The sequence below is a fragment of the Diadema antillarum genome, unplaced genomic scaffold (assembly GCF_040938485.1).
Source record: "Diadema antillarum isolate AM-2024a unplaced genomic scaffold, OU_Dant_1.0 seq00000619_RagTag, whole genome shotgun sequence".
Lineage (NCBI taxonomy): Eukaryota > Metazoa > Echinodermata > Echinoidea > Diadematoida > Diadematidae > Diadema > Diadema antillarum.
The window spans coordinates 907,345-920,315 of NW_027271542.1; the positions used below are offsets into that span (position 1 = coordinate 907,345).

Genomic DNA, 12,971 nt, shown 5'->3' on the forward strand with positions numbered 1-12,971 from the left:
TTTCCACCATGGTACATGATGAGTTAAACTATGCTGGCTGACTTGAAGATGAATTTATCAATTTTTTTTCTGCTGATTCTGACAAACATGAACCTCCTTCCCTTTCTTATTCTCTTTAAAACTTGAGTCTCGTTAAGAATCAGTTTGCCTCAGATGTCACATTTTTGCTTTTTTAAGTGGTTTTATTTTCTTATTTTCATATTTTTAGCCTGTTTGAATACGTGACACTGCATAATCTACAAAACAGTGTCACAAAGAAATTTCCTAGTTACGGTAGAATTCTGAAAGAGGTGTCTTCAGTTGATATAAAACTCATCAAAATTGTGTCCAACCCATAAAGACAAACAGAACACACAGGATTGCTACTTTTGAGAAAAGGTGTTTGTTAGGGGAACAGTCTATTAAAGCTCACTGAGTCACCCTTCAATGAGTAGAACAAAATGAAGTATACTTTATTTAAACTTGATGCCAACAACTGCAAACGGCTTGTCAGACACTGCTGACTGTATTTCATGATTCTATAATTCATGGTGGTTTCATGCATACTGTCTTTCTACCAAGGCCCACAGGTAGAAAATGAAGAAAACCAAATTGAGAGGGAGAATAGTTTGTGGGGTTTTTTTTAATCTCAAGAATGTCTTTTGAAGCTCAGTGTATTTTCTTTCTTCACTTTTTGTATAAAGTGATATAAATGTTGAATTATGGAGGCAATAAATACCCTGTTAGGGTAAAAAAAAATTGAGAGGGAGAAAAAAGATCTACAAAAACTGTTACTTATTCTTCATTGTGCTTCTCTATATGAAATCACTGAGGAAAATGGGATCTCTGTACATGAAATAAACCCCTCAAAACCAGAAATCAGCTGAGTTGACAAAAGAAAGTCACTTTCAAGATACATTAACTGAAATTCAAATCCTTATTATGCCTATTAAGGATTAATAGTAGAATGTAGGAAGTTTAAACTACCCCCTTGAGCTTTCCTTCTATATTCTATTATCTTTTACTTATTTCTATTTTTTATTTTATGCTTTTTAGCAGAGAAGTGGAAGCAAAAAATGTGAAAACCTATCTTATTTTTGATTGTCAGCCCATTTTGAGAGAGAAGTGGCAGAAAAAGACATGAAGACCTTTTTTGGTGTGTCATTTTTCTTGTCATTACCCAAACTTAAAGGGACTGTACAGTACCGTACTGGTTGAGGTGGGGATTCATGTTTTGAATATTCCTAAGTGAGATAATGAGAAACCTCTTATGAAATATGAAAGAGCATGTACTTTTAAGAAGGATTCAATGTTTATTTGATGAAAATTGGTTATCAAATGGCAGAGATATCCAAAAAAATGATAATACAAGGCGACAGGCCACGCCTTTTATTAGGATCTCTTTGTTTCACCTTGTTTTTGGATATATATCTCAGCCATTTCAAAACTGATTTTCATCAAATAAACTTTTAATACCCCTTAGAATTGCATGCTCTTTGACATCTCATAGAGTGATTTCTGAATATCTCGCACAATGTTAAAAGCTAAATCCTCACCTCAACCAGAGCTGTACGCACCCTTTAACCCCCCCCCCTCTTGTCAGAAAGCTTGATCTACCCCTAACAATGATTATCAATGTACACATGGTAGAAAGCAGTTCCAAGAATTTAAAGTAAACTCTGTATCAAGATGAGACTTAGAAGTTTACACTCTTTTAGCAAGAATTTGAGCAGTCAACAGACGACAGAAATACCATCATGCACTATTGCACAGCCACTTCAAGTAATACAGTATCTACAGTGTATATATGGAAAATTTGGTGCTGCATCATACAATGTAAGCTTTGATATTGCACGGGCGCATTAAGCAGGGGGGAAAAAAGTGTTTAATGCACCACAAAAATGCCTTTATTACTATATACTGTAGATTATAATCTACATTTCTGTACTCACTTTTTGCTGCAGTCATCATCATCCCAACAAGGGATGGCCAGACAGCAGTGCACAGACAGGATCTGAGGAAACACAAACAATAACATCACAAAAAATAATTATATAACTATCCTTTAAATAACAGACATGATGTTTGTACACTCATCAAGTTTAAGTATTTCTTTCATGCCTTTCTAGGTTTCAATGATCAATACCACTGCAAAGAATAAACAAACAAATATAAGATAAAGTATGATTAACAAATCTCAAACAGGTTATGAAATGAAAATAAAAAACAAACAAACAAACAAATCACTTTCATAATTTTGGCATTCCAACTGCAGGGCTCTTCTCAAAAAGAATAACACTTACCCATTTCAAGTAGAGGTATTCCTTTGTATAGGAAAATCTTTCGATTAGATAATTCTTAATCTATCTTTGCCAGTAGTACATCAATGCAGTTAAGACAAGTAAAGAAGTTCATGGTGAAAGATTATTAAAGATGGTCTGAGAGAGAGGGCACCTTTTTTAACCCGAGAATATTCAGGCAGTTGTTTATGTGAAATGCATGTTGTAGCAAAATTAGTTCGTCGTCAAAAAGTGCAGGGCATACAGTACAGGTGTAAACTTGTTATCAGTGGTATAATGTATTGGGTATCGTACTGTAGATTTTCAATTTCAAACAGGAAGAAAGAAGGTGTATGAAATTGAAAGTAAACTCATTTTCTTTCATCTCCTGCATGCTGACACTGTGTAATGTACAAAGTGTCATGTGACTGTGCTAAGTCTTGTTTAAAGGGATCGTATAGTTTTGGTTGAGACCTAATTTCAGGTTTCTCACATTTCTTGGTGAGACAATGAGAAAACGCTTATGAAAAAAGCATGTGATTTCAAGAGGAATTCAAAGTGTATTTGATGAAAATTGGTTTTGAAATGGCTGAGATATCAAAAACAAAGCAATCCTAATAAAAGGTTGGACCCATCTTTTATTATGATTTTTACTTTGCTTTTAATGTCTCAGCCATATCGAAACCAACTTTCATCAATTAAACTTTGAATTCCTCTTAGAATGGTATGCTATGTACTATTTCACAGGTGGTTTCTTGGTATCTCACAAAAAGTTAAAGCTCAATCCTCATCTCACCAATACTATACCATCTCTTTAATAGCTAATAGCTCTGAATCAGGTTATTATCTTGTTTACCTATGGTCAGCAGTCTCTCTGAGCTATACATGACAGCATTTTTAGAACAGAGCATCATGTACTCTCCACACACATAACAGGCCATTGAAAAGATGCATCTAGGATTTCTATAGTATCACATACTATTACAGACCTACCAAGTCTCACATCCCAGCTGCCAACTCACACTCATCCACCCAGTAGGTCCTACTCATTTTCTCACTCCTCCCAGGAGGTTGGCTGGAGGATCGTAGCCTACCTACATGGCTGTTTCCTTACTAATTCCCTATCTGTTATTCTTCATGAATAGTCCACATGTTTCTAAAAATTGTGTCATCTACTAAGTCATTGTCAATAACACATTCTACAAATAAACACTCATTCACCCTTGAAGAAAATAATGACTTATTTCAAAACCATCGTCTACATCACACACAGATGAGAATTATGCAGCTAATATTGTGTGATAGGTATAGTCTTTGTAGCACAAAATTGCATGATGAATTACTAATCCCTAAATGAAAAAAGCTCCCTATCATGGGAGCAGAGACTCCAACCCTAAGCACCTTCTGATCTGGAGATTCTCCCGCCTGAAACCCCTAGCAAACGGGAGACTCCAACTTGATGTGCGCGAAGCGCATATCACGAGCGCAAAGTTCCTTGTGGCTGGGGTCCAGGGCCCACTTGGGCAATGAAAACTCTAATAGGCCTAATTAGGGTTCTTGATGCTCTCTCCGGTCTCGTGCTATCTAAGGCTTATTTTTCAACATACGAAGACAAAATGTAAGAAATCATTTCAAACGGGAGACACAGAGCCAGGGCGGGAGAAATTAAATCTCAAGCGGGAGAACGGGAGATTTTGCAAAAGTGGGCTTTCGGCGGGAGATCTCCCGTCGAAAGCGGGAGAGTTGGAGTCTCTGTGGGAGAGACCCCCCCCCCCCCCACACTCCCCCTCCCATCATGTTGTTTCACACCCTCAGAGTTACTAACTCCCAGCATGCATCTCTGTGTACACACTATTACATATTGTATTACTCTTGATATGTCACAATAAGCATATTATATCTTCATCAATAAAATTCTATTCAGAGATTGGTCTACCCAGTAAATGTGCATTGCATGTATCATGTGTCCAAGCATATTAAACATTGCTATGATGTAGAAAACAAAACACCGGTGGGCAATTCCACGGTAACTGACGTTACGCGTAAGGATTTTCATGAAATTGTTTACCTTGTAGTTTTGTGAATGAAAGCACCTGGGGCTTGCAATTGGCATTGATGAATAAGTTCATGAGAATGAAGAAATAGGTGGAAAGTTTTTCTCTCAAACTGCATTTCTTATCACATAGCAAGTGAAAATGTGTCGGTAACTGACGTTACGGAAAAAGGACATGGGAAATTATGGTGTAGATTTAAATGGAAATATCTCATGTCCCTGACTTTTAACCTTTATGTGTTTAATATGGCAATACACTTAGGTTCTTAGGAACAGGTGTGCAAAATAATGTGCACTTTAGTTGTCTCCTTTTAGCACCATGCCAGTTTCAGTGAAGGCATGACGGTAACTGACGTTACGTAACTGACGTTATGCTTACATTTGCCATAGGGTTTACACATGCAAAATCATGATTGGGAATAGCTTTGTGATTTTTCATAATTCTGACCATTCAGAATGATTTGTTTGATATGGAGTCATACCTTGGTTCATCAGTCATGAATACACAAATGAAATGAAACATTAGTCCATTTTCCTCGTGTTCTATGAAAACTTGAAGGTAAACATGTCAGTAACTGACGTTACATAACTGACGTTACACATACTTTGCCATGGGGTTTACAGAGAACTAATTTATTTAACAGGTTATTATACTGCTGCAATATACCAGTAACAATCCCAGGCAACTACTTAGCAACAAATTAAAACAAAATCTGAAGACACAAATGGGTTGGGCCCTTAGGGGGCAACCCCCCCCCCCCATGGCATAGCACAGTTGGGCAAAAATAAAGTAAATGCACAAGAGGATATTTCTCGACATTTGTCTGAAGATTGAATTCTAATTCAACATTTATGATTACACAGAGCCATTAATAGATTAAGCAGTTCCAAGTATAAATACATGTATATTGACATGACTATTAAAGGGTTTTTTGTTTGTTTGTTTGTTTTATTTAATGAACAGGAAAGTTTCTATATCTAGAATGCTCCACCCATAATACCTTGCAGTACCGTACTACACAAAACATGGATATTTTTGTGCTTGAAAAAAAAAAATCAAAATATATTTCAGGTCATGGGGAAAACACACTTATCAACTCATAAATATGCATAAATATGTATGAAATCTATTGTGATATATTTCTTCTTCTTTTCTTTATTTTACTCCTTCTCCTTCAAGGCATTGTTAGGGCCATAAATTAAAAAAAAAGGTCTCCATCATCAACTGATTTAAATGAAAAGTGTAGCACTTTTAATATTTCTCTGTGAAGAAGAAAAATAAATGCTTTTTTGGTCAAAAGAGCATTATTGGTTTATTCCTTGCTTGAAGTAATTCAACTGTTTTTCTTTTCCTTTACACTGATATATCACGGCTTGCATATACATTCCAGATACCAAGAAATCGGACTTTGCAACGAAAGAATTCTAAGATAAAAAAAAAAAATCTTCCTGTTCATATTTATCATGTATTGTATAATGTCCCTGCATGAATAGAATAAAGTAATCAACAAATACACACTGTATGAACAATTTTTTTAAAACCCTAGAATCCCCTCTCACTTTGAGCAACATCAGCGTTAAGTTTCAAACAGTAATGAGTGCATGCCTTACGTACCATAATACAAGATGCGCCATGTTAACTACACCACACATTTAAGTGCAAGAGAAGAAATATCTGTTTGTGCATTTGCCTTGAGGTGGAAACTTGACTATTAAGTTTCCAGAAAAAAAAAAGAAGAAAATGCTGGCAAAAGCAAACATTGGTGAAGATTGTAACTGTTGGTATAAAGCTGTGCACAAGTTTGCATGTTAACCACCTTTTCTATAAAAAACAAACAATCATGTCACTGATTAGGCCTACAAACTTTGGTAGATTTATCATCCCGTAGGACTGGGAATGTTTGAGTGCATATACTGCATGTGGCAAACTAAACTTCCAGATGATTTAGCCTTACACTTGCACTGAATAAAAAATTGAAAGCTCAAGCCCCCTCCCCCCCCCCCCCAAAAAAAAAAGATAATCATGGTAAATGAGTGAATAAATAAATTTAGAAATAAAATAAAATGAAAAAAAATATATCCATTGGCATGCCATGGTAATGACATCATTCCCTATGAAAGGGATTGCTGCTCTTTGTTGTAAGTTGACTTCCCAGATGTATTGAAATGGCCAAGAGTCAAAAATTTTGCCTCAGTTATAATTACTGTCATGGTAACTGACGTTACATACTCGTGTATGAAGTTTCGGTAACTGACGTTACACATTTTGTAGTGATCAGTTTGACTCTCCAGTATGCCAAGTATCCTTATTTCTGGTATTGAAATGAAGGCATATGGGCATACATTAGAAATCCCAAGTTACATCATAAAGCTCACTTTCTTTGATGAATAAAGTTAAAAATTCCTTGTTTTTGGTAACTGACGTTACATCCATCATTGTCAAAGTAATTAAAAGTTTTTATCAAATTCTTTAAAGCAACCAGCTTTTTTTTTCTATCGTGTGGTAAAAGACTTCTCTGGTAACTGCATACATATACAAGATTGTTGTTTAGAGTACTAATAAAGTGGATATACAGAGAGTAAGTTATGCCACAATCCACTCTTTTCACCATTGAGTTATAGGCATATTTTGGCAGCCATTTTGAAAATCAAAATGGCCACTTTTATTGAAAAACATAATGATTCTTAAAACTTCAACTCAAGTACTGTCTGAAAATGTATGGTGTTTGAAACAAATATCATTTTGAATTTTTGGCACCTGTGTCCTAGTTACCGTGGAATTGCCCCGATGGAGAAAATGTGCTGTACAGTGACTTCATTCATGGTATAGTGTTACGACCAAAAATCACTCTGAGAATGATCGCACAAAAGAAACAATCAACTGATGTTCAGGCGGTTTATTAACAGTGATATTGTGGGTACAGACTGGTAATCGGCGTCACATCAGTACAATAATGATCACGAGAAACAAATATGTCAGTAGTGGAATTACTTACGTAGGCATTACACGCAATATCCCTGGAAATGTCCAAATATGATGTTCGATGCACAAATGAATGATCCGCGATGCACCGATGAATGATTCCTTCGACGTAAATCCAAACGCAGGTTGCGATAATCCACGGTATAGATCCGGGGTAAAATCCACAAAATATGTCCACGGCGAAACGTGCAGAGTCCAAACGTTGTGACGACCACGTCCAGTTGATGCGTTGAATGATGATTCACTTAATATTGTCCAGCTAGGAATCCAGCCCGCCACAGCTTTTCCGTAGCAATGTCCATTGACATAAAAATGGTGTCTATCCCCAATGAAGGCAAATTAATTATCTGCAGGCAAAATGTCTCCCAGGCCAAGTATCTCCACAAACATAACAGGTCAGCAGGTAACACAGGACTGACTATAACAAGTCGCTTCAGAGCCAGAAGTGACGTAACTCTCAGAGCAGAGGTGTTGGGTACTCTGCCTACTGCAGAATTTCTCTGGCTTATATACTATCCATTCACCCCCTTCTAGCACATTCTATAACTCTCTCCAACCTACTAGCCAGTCCAAGTTCCAGGAAACCTGGATGACTCACTACCTAACTATGTACAAAACATCATTACCAAGAATAACTACCAATCACATTGGGCTACAGGGACAGTGCCTCACTCAGCCAAACATGTAAGCACTTCCCAGAACTTTCTGGAATGGGTGAAATCATTCTAGATTGAGTGAGCTATAATGTATTTCCTGTTACATGCATGTACTGTATAGCTACATTGTATACCACCTAGAAAATTCTCCACTTATCTGGTCAGCCTGTATGTACTATATCTATACCACATAGAATGTTCTCCATTAATCTGGTCAACCTGTGTACATACACATTAAAACAGCCATGCATACAGTACATCATACATATGTACATAACTACTAGTGTGTACATTTGTGACACCATCCCCCATGGGAAAAAGAAAGCCTTGCTGTAGCAAGGGTTTCTTTTACCTTCACAATTTCTCATTGTTATTTACAACGAATGTGAGGTAAAGTCCAAGTCAAGCAACAATAATCACATACTATCACATGCCTTTTGGATAGCTGTATTAATTCCATGTTCTCTTTTCATGGATACCATTTACAATGATATTGCTTGGATTCTCGGAGCTTATACAATCATATCAAACTGTTTTGCACACATTTATGAATATGCTAAACACATACACTGGAAATTATATGCGGTGAAAACTTTTCACCTTTGATACTCTCTTCATGTTACACTCTTGACAGAGCGTCGGCAATTACATTGTTTTTTCCTGCCACATGTTTGATTTTGAGTGCATATGGCTGCGTCATCATGCTCCATCTGAACAACCTGTTGTTCTTCATTTTGAACCGGTCTAAAAAGACCAAGGGGTTGTGGTCAGTATAGACTGTGATCTCCCCTTTGCTATTTGTCAAGTACACTTCGTATTGCTGGAGGGCAAGGATGAGACTGAGAGCCTCCTTCTCAATTGTGGAGTACTTCTTCTGGTATGTGTTCAATTTTTTGGAGAAGTAGCTAACTGGTCGTTCAGTGCCTTCTTCATCTTCTTGGAGCAAAACCGCTCCCACTCCTACATCGCTAGCATCTATTGCCACCTTGAATGGCTTTGCGAAGTCAGGAGCTGCCAAAACAGGCTCATTAGCAAGGACTGCCTTTAGTTTCTCGAACGCTCTTTGACACTCATCAGTCCACGTGTACTTCGCCTTGCCCTTCAGCAGGTTTGTTAGGGGGGTGACTACAGTGCTGAAATTCGGTACAAATTTCCTGTAGAAACCAGCCATGCCCAGAAATCTGAGCAACTCCTTCTTGGATTGGGGAATGGGAAAGCCTAGTATAGCCTCTACCTTGGCTTCTCTTGGCAATACTTGTCCCTGACCGACTACATGCCCGAGATACACCACTTTGGCCTTTGCAAATTCACTCTTTGCCAGATTAATCACCAATCCGGCTTCCTTGAGTCGATCGAAAAGTTGCCGCAAGTGTGTAATGTGCTCCTCCCATGTGTCACTGTACACTAGGATGTCATCAATGTATACTACACAGTTGTCAAGTCCGGCAATGATTTGGTTTGTCAGCCGTTGGAAGGTGGCTGGAGCATTTTTCATGCCGAATGGCATTACTTTGCATTGGAACAAGCCATCTGGTGTAGCAAAGGCAGAAATCTCTCTGGCTTTGTCGGTCAAGGGCACTTGCCAGTATCCCTTTAGAAGGTCTATTTTACTGACATATGCAGAATTTCCGACCCTGTCAATACAGTCTTCTAGTCTGGGAATAGGGAAAGAGTCTGTTTTCGTCACGGCATTCACCTTTCTGTAATCTATACAGAATCTTTGAGACCCATCTGGTTTGGGCACCATGACAATTGGGGAGCTCCAACTGCTTTTACTCGGTTCTATTATGTCATTGTCTAGCATGTCCTGAACCTCTTCCCTTACTTTTTGCAGTTTGCTCGGGTTTAACCTGTAAGGGTTTTGCTTGATAGGGTCAGCATCTCCTACATCAACATCATGTACAGCCAGAGGGGTGCAACCTGGTTTGTCTTTACACAGTTCTTTGTACTCATGTAACAGACTAGTCACATCTTTCCTCTGATTATCAGGTAGGTAGTTCAGTGCCTCATCTACTTTCCCTAACATCTCTGAGTTAGACAACCTGGCACTAGAGGGCTCACTTCCATGCTCATCTTGAGCTTCCCCCTCTTCCTCTACTTCCTCTTCTACCACCTGAGCTACGCCTACCGGCTGACTAGCCTTTCTCTCATAGTACTCTTTCAGCATGTTTATGTGACACACCCTCTGATCTTTTCGTCTGTCTGGCGTACTGATCACATAGTTCACATCATTGAGTTTCCTTTTGACACAGTATGGGCCACTGAACTTGGCTTTCAGTGGTTCACCTTGTATGGGCAGCAGTACAAGAACTTTGTCACCTGGGTTGAAAGTTCGGGCTTTGGCATTTTTGTCTGCCTTTCTCTTCATAGAGTCTTGCGACACTTTCAAGTGTTCCCTAGCTACCTCACAAGCCTTTGAAAGCCTTTCACGAAACTTTGACACATAGTCAAGTAGGTGGACCTCATCATCCTCAGTCATGAATTTCTCTTTGATGAGCTTCAGTGGGCCCCTGACTTCATGACCGTACACCAACTCAAATGGGCTGAAACCCGTCGACTCATTTGGGGAGTCCCTCATTGCAAACAGCAGGAAAGGGATGCCCTTATCCCAATCCTCGGGATACTCCTCACAAAATGCCCTAATCATTGTCTTTAGGGTCTGGTGGTAGCGCTCCAACGCACCTTGGGATTGGGGATGATAAGCTGACGACTTCAGCTGCTTCACACCCAAACGATACATCACCTCTTGAAATATGCCTGACATGAAATTTGACCCTTGGTCAGACTGCACTTCCTTGGGCAACCCATACCTAGTGAAAAACTGCACTAGAGCATCTACCACAGTCTTAGCAGTGATATTTCGCAATGGAATAGCCTCTGGAAACCGTGTAGACATGTCCATGATCGTTAAGAGGTACTTGTGACCTGACCTAGTCCTAGGCAAAGGTCCAACACAGTCAACTAGAACCCGACTGAATGGTTCTTCAAACGCAGGTATCGGAATCAATGGCGCCGGCTTCACCGAATGCTGTGGTTTACCAGCCACCTGACATGTGTGACAAGTCTTGCAAAACTCAGCCACATCCACATTCAACCCTGGCCAATAGAAATGCCTCATGATCCGATCCTTTGTCTTTCTGACGCCTAAATGGCCGCCAACAGGTAACTCGTGAGCAATCCTCAAGATCTCACCGCGGTAACAGGGAGGGACAACAACTTGACGGACCACCGTCCAATCCTCATCAGCTGGCCTATGGGGAGGTCTCCACTTCCTCATCAAAATGCCATCTTTGACATAATAGCACTCAGGGACCTTTTCAGCCTCAGCCTCAGAACACGCCGTCTGAGACAAGCCTTTCAACTCAGAGTCTGCCTGCTGTGCTTCAACCAAGGAAGACTTGCTAAACAGCCCATCACTGTTAGCCTTGGAGCCTAATACAGCAACCCCATCATTCAAATCCTTGAAAAAGGTTTCTGCCAACCAAACACCGGAATTCTCCTCCACATCAACAGAATCCGCATCATCTTGAATAGCTCTACGAGCCTGAGACCTAGTCACAACACAATCTGGGAAAATCCCAGGAAACTCCTCCTGCAACTGCTCAGTTTCAGCAACCACCACTGGTTTCTCCGAAACAACTGGAGACGCAACCACCTTGTCCCCAGCCAAGTCATTCCCCAACAGGAAGTCAATGCCTGCCATGGGCAACTCAGGAACAACTCCAACAGTCACAGGACCAGAAACTAGGTCACACTTCAAATCCACTCTATACAGTGGCACTGACATATAACTGCCATCAACAGTCTGAATCAAGACTTTTGCATTCACTGCACTATCTGGTGGAAAAGTCATACCACCATCCACCATCAACGACTGAGAGGCCCCCGTATCCCTCAGGATGACCACTGGCTTACCTGCCTCACCAGAAGTACATGGGGTCACCTCACCATCAAACAAAAAGCTACGATAGCTCTCATCCACCTGCTTCAGCCTATCTTTGAATTTGGGAGATTGACTTTCAATGGCCTGTGTTTCACTGAACGGGACACTGTTTTCGGGTAGGACACTTTTTGACATAACAAATCCCAAGTCCTTCTTTGTTTTGTTTTGCAACTTCCAACACTGTGACTTTACATGCCCTGTCTTGTTACAGTGAAAACATTTGATGACATTTCCACTTGTACTGGACCCTTTGTCAGATTGAGGCTTTGGTGCCGATGAAGTTTCAGAACTCGTGCCTTTTTCAGGACCAGCATTCTTTGGATTGCTCGACTGATTTTTGTCTCTCTTGTTTCCAGAGAAATTCCTGAAAGGTGGTCTGTTGTCATTTCTGTGGGTCAGCTCATACTCATCAGCCATCAAGGCTGCTTTATGCAAACTTGTCACTTTGTGATCATCCAAATGTGACCTCACACTGAAAGCAACACTCTTTTTGAATTCTTCCAAGAGAACAACCTCACGTAGGTTATCAAAATCCTGATCCACTTTCAGGGACCTGTACCACCTATCAAACATCATTTCTTTTTCACGAGCAAACTCAACATGTGTCTGGCCTGGTCTGCGGTACGAATTTCTGAACTTGTGTCTGTACGCCTCTGGCACCAACTCATAAGCATTCAACACTGCTTTCTTGACTGTAGCATAGTCACGTGATTGCTCTTCAGAGAGAGATGAGTACACATCAGCTGCTTTGCCGACAAACACACTTTGAAGGAGCATGGGCCAAAATTCCTGTGGCCAGTTCAAACTGTTAGCCACCTTCTCAAATGACACACAATATGCATCAACTCTGTTTTCTTCAAATTTTGGCACCAATCGAATGTTCTTGGCCAAATCAAATTCAGAGGGAGCCCTTTCACGATTTCCAACAGTCTGTGCATGAGTCAATTCCATCTCACGCAATTTCATTTGCTGCTCCATTTCGAATTTCTTCATTTCCATTTCTCTTTGTTCTCTTTCCCTCTCTCTTTCCATTTCTCTAGCCCTTTGCTCTCTTTCTATTTCTAATCTCATCTTCTCT

The 12,971-nt window shown here is 39.7% G+C and overlaps 1 protein-coding gene across 1 annotated transcript in view; it reads right to left on the reverse strand.

Moving 5' to 3' along the window:
* LOC139736017 (uncharacterized) overlaps window positions 1-12,971 on the reverse strand; it is a 46,208-nt gene that overhangs the window by 23,164 nt on the left and 10,073 nt on the right. The window contains exon 2 of the mRNA XM_071646763.1: window positions 1,932-1,993. Within this exon, the coding sequence (XP_071502864.1) occupies window positions 1,932-1,993 (62 nt within the window). The remainder of the gene's footprint in view (window positions 1-1,931; window positions 1,994-12,971) is intronic.